The sequence below is a fragment of the Gopherus evgoodei genome, chromosome 2 (assembly GCF_007399415.2).
Source record: "Gopherus evgoodei ecotype Sinaloan lineage chromosome 2, rGopEvg1_v1.p, whole genome shotgun sequence".
Lineage (NCBI taxonomy): Eukaryota > Metazoa > Chordata > Testudines > Testudinidae > Gopherus > Gopherus evgoodei.
In genome coordinates, this window is record NC_044323.1 from 202,583,418 (window position 1) to 202,589,818 (window position 6,401).

At 38.5% G+C, this 6,401-nt stretch overlaps 1 protein-coding gene across 1 annotated transcript; it reads right to left on the reverse strand.

Annotated features, from left to right (window-relative positions):
- Positions 1–816: 816 nt before the first annotated feature.
- Positions 817–4,514, reverse strand: MC5R (melanocortin 5 receptor). The gene is made up of 2 exons (XM_030549548.1): positions 4,377–4,514; positions 817–3,431 (listed from the first exon to the last, which is right to left on the reverse strand). The coding sequence occupies exon 2, from the start codon at positions 3,346–3,348 to the stop codon at positions 2,371–2,373; it is 978 nt and encodes a 325-aa protein (XP_030405408.1). The 5' UTR covers positions 3,349–3,431; positions 4,377–4,514; the 3' UTR covers positions 817–2,370.
- Positions 4,515–6,401: the final 1,887 nt, after the last annotated feature.

The window sequence follows — 6,401 nt, forward strand, 5'->3', positions numbered from 1 at the left end:
CAATTAAGAAAATATCCAAAGCTTTTACAGTTTTGATTTCCTATTTACTGATTTACAATTATTTACAATACAACCTTATAAAATCTTCAAACTGAATTACATAATGAGGATTTCATGGTTTATTTACATAGTGATTTGAAGACTTGTGCTTTTAATTACATTGCTGGAAATTAAATGTACTGTCTCATTTTCACCCTAGCTAGAATGAAATTCACCCCAGTGTAGAGTGACTATCCATGCTACTTAAAGTGGGATTTAAGTGGTGAACTCTTCACTGGAGTGAACTTCAGCTTAAAGCAAAATTCTGCCGATGTAAAATCCCATTCTCAAGTGTAACTGAGGGAAGAATCTGGCCCCTAAAGTATTGGTGGGTTCCTGATACAATTGGTGCACTAAAATTCTGTACTCAACTGTGAGTGAAATGCTCATTCATGTAAATGGGAGCTGAGGATGCAGATCAAGGGCAGTATATGGCCCTCATTTTGTAAACTTGACTAATTTCCAAACACAAGTCCAAAGCTTTATCATCCAGTCTCCACTGTGATCATAATACCACAAACCTCCACGCTGAAAATGTAGACATGAAGATATTCAGCTGTCCTTCTAACAGTGTGGATCTCTGGATTTCTGTGTTTTTGAGGCTAGCGCTGCATAAGGTGCTGAGTTTGGAGCAAAAAATTGACACTTATAATAAAATATCCAAGTTTTTTTTCTATAATATGCTATGATCTAAGGACCTAATCCAAAGCCAATTGGGATAATGGGAATCTTTCTACTGGCTTCAATGGGCTTTGGTTGTGGCCTTGAAACAGGTTCACTGGAGACAATTTAGCAAGAGTAACCTTTTGGTTTTGGAAAGAAATAATTTATTCTTGTGAGCTAACTTACATTTCAGATGTGTAATCAGTATGAAACTGTTCCCTCTGTGAGTTTTTATATATTTTATATTTAAATGCTAAAGTCCAGCTTTTGAGAGGACATTCTGTAGAATTATATCATTCCTTGGAAGAGAAATTAGAATATTTTGTGGCTCCTTGGTTGTACTTTCTTCTGTGATCATATCCCATATTTTTTACATTACATAACTGTTACAGAAGATAGTATTGGAAAGAACACAACAGGAAGCAAATTGCTCACATAAAATTTAAGAGGATTGCTGTATTTTATGAAAATGGCAGCCTCTTGGTAAAGAGAAAAGAATATCAGATGCTGGCTTAGGCCTATGTAAACATTTTACACGTTCTCCCATGTTCCTGGGAGCCACCCCCAGTATGCCTTGAAAACCATCCCTACTTTGTGTAATGCCCATCGTGAAAGATGTACTCTGGGACGCAAATTTCTCCAATAATAAGTGCCCCAAATCCACCCGCATCTGACGATCTTCCTGCTGCCTCTGTCATGCTCATTGGCCTAACCTCTCCCCACAAAATGTTACATGGGTTACCTTTGTCTACCTTGAAGCCATATATGCTGTACTCATTTCAGGGCCCAGAAAAACCCATATCCAGTGCCACCTTTAGGATGAACCACTGCAGCATTAAAATCAGCATGTGATACACCTTTGCCTAAATATACAGTAATAGGAACACTGGAACAAATACAGACAGGTGTCATAAAATACTATGCTTAATACTGGGAAATGCTGCAATTACATTGACCTCTTGTGTAGTATGTATTTTGTGAGTGCAACAATCATGATTGGGGTATAAAAATTTGTGTATATATACATATACAATTTCTTGTTCATAATTGTGTTGGTTGAGGCGTATAGACACTGACATTTACAGATTATACTTTTCACTTAATGCTGATCAGTTATTCTTCTGGCTTTATATCAATGAAGAAATTGACAGGAAACCTGTCCATTCTCACACTGCCACAATGAGCCATGTTGTACCCACAGAAAATGTTAACTAGGAACCCATCTATTGGTTGTGTGTTAGTTAATGCTCACTGCATTTGGCAGTGAGGCAAATAGGGATAACCTACCCACATCTACATATTCATGTACCCTGCCCGTAAAAATCAAAGAGGGGAAAGGATGAAATTTCTTCTACTTTTATAAAATATCTGGCTTGAATCTGGCCCCAGATATTCTATTCTTCTCTTGATATATATGCTAACTCCTATTAATGCCAGGTAGAGTTATAGGTGTGTATGGAAGGGGAAATAAACCAAATAACATCAAACTAGAAAAACAGCTTTCTAATTTCCATAAAACATGATCCTCATTACAAGTATAAGGTGGAAAGATATTTTATAGTTCCTTCAGCAGAAATAGGGCAAGAAGATGCTAACAATTTTGACGCATGATTTTCCTGATAAATAATAATGTTGCATCTTGGTTTCCTCATTCAAAAATGCATTTTCCTAATACTTGCTTGGCAACCCACAGGCCGTTCTTAGGCTATAGCAACAAATAATCTCCTTGAAGGTCTTCCGCATTTCCTGGCTACGAAAGGCATAGATCAAGGGATCGATCACTGAGTTACACATGATGAGGATGAGGTACATGTTGAAGTGAGACATAAAGCAAACACAGTAGAGGTTCTGAGGGCAAGAAATCATCAGGATGAGGTGGAGAAAAAATGGAGCCCAACAAACAATGAAGATGCCTAGTAGCATGGTCAGAGTGATAGCCCCCTTCATGCTGGTTCTTTGATGGACAGAATTGTATCCAGGCAAAGCCGCTATTCTCTTGACATGAGTACGAGCCAGGAGGAACATATGTATGTACAGAGAGACCATGAGGAATAACATGGTGAAAAACATTGTGATGAGACAAATGATAACGTAAGTTGATTCATAATAAAGAATGAAGATAATGCCACAGCCAGTGCAAAATGTCCATATGCATGCAATGATTAGCCCTGATCTTTTCACTGTCATGATGTTGTGATAACGCAGGGCATAGAAAATTGTGACATACCTGTCTACTGCTATAGCCAGCAAACTGCACATGGAAGCCACCACAGATATGCAGATCATTGAATCAAAAACATTGTCTATATGTTGTACAAAAGCATCTTCCATAATTAGATGCCTATTGTTTATTAAATATATCATTATGGTCTCCCAAGCATTAGAAACACTGACCAGCATGTCAGCTACTGCTAAACTGCACACAAAGAAATACATAGGTGAATGCAAGTTCTTGTTCTTTACTATTGCACAGATAACCAAGATATTTTCAAGGAGGCTTATAATGCCCAGGATTAGAAACACCTCCACTGCTATGACCACTTGCTCACATGGTGATGACTTGTTCTTGACGATAGGCACTGTAAAGTTGATGCCAAAAGTACTCAAGTTAAGTTCTGGAATGTGTAGCTGGTAGGATGAGTTCATCTCTGGAGGCAAATATGTTCTCTTCTTTCCAAAGGACTTGTAAAGCAGGGTGGTAAATGCATTTTCCAGAAAGGCAAAAAGCCCTGCCAAAAAAATATGGCAACATGACAAAAACAGGTAAGAGCTGACAAAGCAAATATCAAATGGAATCAAATATTTGTATTGAACTCACTATATCCAGCTCGTGACTGCTCCACATTCTATATTTATTCTAAATTAACCTGTCATATATTTTTTCAGCTATCCTTGCTCATAGGGAAATTAAAATCACAAACTTATAGAGAGATTTATTATCCTTCTTTTTTCTTTCTCCTCAGACTTTTGCTCATTCTCCAATGTTGATTGTCTTTCCCTGAAGCTAGCACATTTTATCTGGAAATTCTGGTGAACAAAGAATATTTTCAGCTAAATTACTACAGAACAACAAATAGTATCTGACAGGTGTCTCAATCCTGGCAGCCTTGAAACCCATAAGAATACACTATTCATAACTGAAATCAGACTGTATACTCTCATCTGATCATACTTATATAAAATTTGAATTCCTGCAAGAATTAATGACTGAGCCTTTTAAGCAAAAGATTTAAATATTTTTCTAACCTTTGTACTTCTTAAGTTTGCATAATGTGATATAAACAGCTTATCTGCTCCAGACTAATATGCTCATCTTAACAATACTGTTTTAAACCATTAAACAAGACAAATCTATATATTTCAGGTTTCACATTGTTTTATTCTCTTGTAATTAAGATTTGAATATTTTAACTTGCCCACTAAAATCACAAGGGAATTTCTGTCAGGAATGGGTATTCTATTCAGATTACGGGTATATTAATCAAGGCTTTTTTTCTCACTAATGATAATATTTTGAGAGGAATGTCATAAGCAATAAAATTCTTAATAAGCAGAATATATTTAGCTTGCTGTTAGTCAGTGCAAATAAAATTCAAAGGCTTTTAAGAAAAACTACTCTCCATTTTAAAAGGTAACATTTCCAATACAATTAAGAAGCAGTTGTACTTATTTACCAGGACTGTTCCTTCAGATCCTATTTCTCTTCATATCCTGTATTCTTTCCCTCTAGCTGTCACAAGTTTCAGCTCCCCTGCCTGTCCATCCTCAAGGGCTAAATGAAAAAAGAATGTTCAAATTCATAGAGCCAAGGCTGCCCAGGTATAAACTATTTACCATGCAACTGCCCTTATATAGTCTCAGAGAGTTAATGACTTCAGTGCTCTGTGACTCCTCCTCTACCACCTTCTTTGCCTCCAACTTCCCTTCCCACACACATTTCATTACTGAAGGCTTGGGTTTTTACCACCACCTAGTGGCTCATACTTGTAGAGCACGTCAACTTTTATTTTTTATTGGCAGCTGTTTGCGATCCAGAATTCACTCCCAAACTGTTTTGTTTGTGTGTGTGTGTGTATATATATATATAAAATATGCCAGTTGCTTTGCTTGTTTTCTTACAGTTATGCACGAGTTCTATTTTTCTTTCCCTATTATTTTTAGTATTGATTGAAAACAAGTCTCCACTGAAATCATCGATCCAAAATTGGTGAAAGCACAGGAACAAAACTTTGTGGTAGCCTTTATTTATTTATTTTTATTAACACCTAGCATTTGCCTTATATGCACTCTCAGTGGCATTTGATCTTCAACAAAGAGCCACAGTGTCATTAAACAGAACTGCAAAAATACATAAATGAAGAACACGCTATGCCTACCTTTACTAGTAGGATCCCCTCCAACTTGGGGGATCAAATGGAGGGGTGCCAGATGGGCACTAGATGTAGAGACTAATCCATAAGGGCAGGACAGGATAACCCAGACTGGGCAGGCACTCTGTCCTGTGAGTAGAACGCAGACTGGTGGGTCAGGTTTGTGACTAAGGGTATGTCGACACTGCATAGAAAAACCAAGTCTCAGAGCCTGGGTCAGTTGACTTGGGCTCACAGGGCTCGGGCTGCAGGTCTAAATTTAGCAGTTCCCAGATGTCAACAGGTTTCATTTCAACCTTTCTAAAACATTTCTATGGTTTCCCAAGCTGCCCAGAGCTCTGGCAGCCTATAGCTTGAGGAGTCTGTGAGAGGGAGCTCCCAGGGCTTCTGAGGAGCTGGGAGTCTTGGGAGCCAACCTTCCAGGCTACTCTGGAGCTGGGGACCTTGAAAGACCTGGAAAGTCTGCCAAAGAACCACAAACCAGGGCTCGCAGACTTCCAGGCTCCCCATTCCAGTCAGGCTGCTGAGAAGCCAGGCAGGTGAGCTAAAAGGAAACAAGGCAGGTTTTGAAATCTGCTTGGCAGGCAGGGAAACACTGGAAACCTGCCTGGCTTCTGCCTGAATTTTGTCAGAATTGGCATGGTCACCCAGGACATTTTGATTTCAACAAACCAGCATTTGTGAAGACAAAAAATATTCTGCTGGAAAAGTCTAGCCTGTGCTAAACACGGTTTGCCATAGTAGCCATCCAGCCAGGGACAGCTATACTAGCAAACCCTTCTGGTGGGATGCAATTTAAACTAGCAAAAGAGCGATTCTATCAGTAGAGTTCACCAGTTCCCTGACCGAACTAAGCTATACCAGCAAATGCTTTTCTTTTTTTAATTTGCTGGTATAACCATGTCTACACCAGCACTTTTACTAGTGTATAAGAATGTTATTTAAAAAATCACACCACATCCAACATTAAAATACTGACCTGTAGATCTACCTGTAGCATGCAAGACAGCTGACTATTCCCTCTCTAAGGTTAAGTGCTGCTTCCACTAGCAAATCCACACAGGGCAGGGACTTGTCCCTTAGATTCCTTCAAGATACAAAAATGCATGTGAGGTATTTATTGTACAATAATGTTATTACTACTAATGAAATTAATCAGAACAGTGAAACAAGCAGAATTTACCTCCCCGTAATCTACCAGTCATTCTCTAATAGAATGAGAACTCCTGAGTACTCCAAATAAAACATTTCCTGCATTGTATCCATCTGAGTGAGATGGCAAACATATCTGGGCAGGCACCTTATCGCTTCTGCCACTCTAAAGAGCCA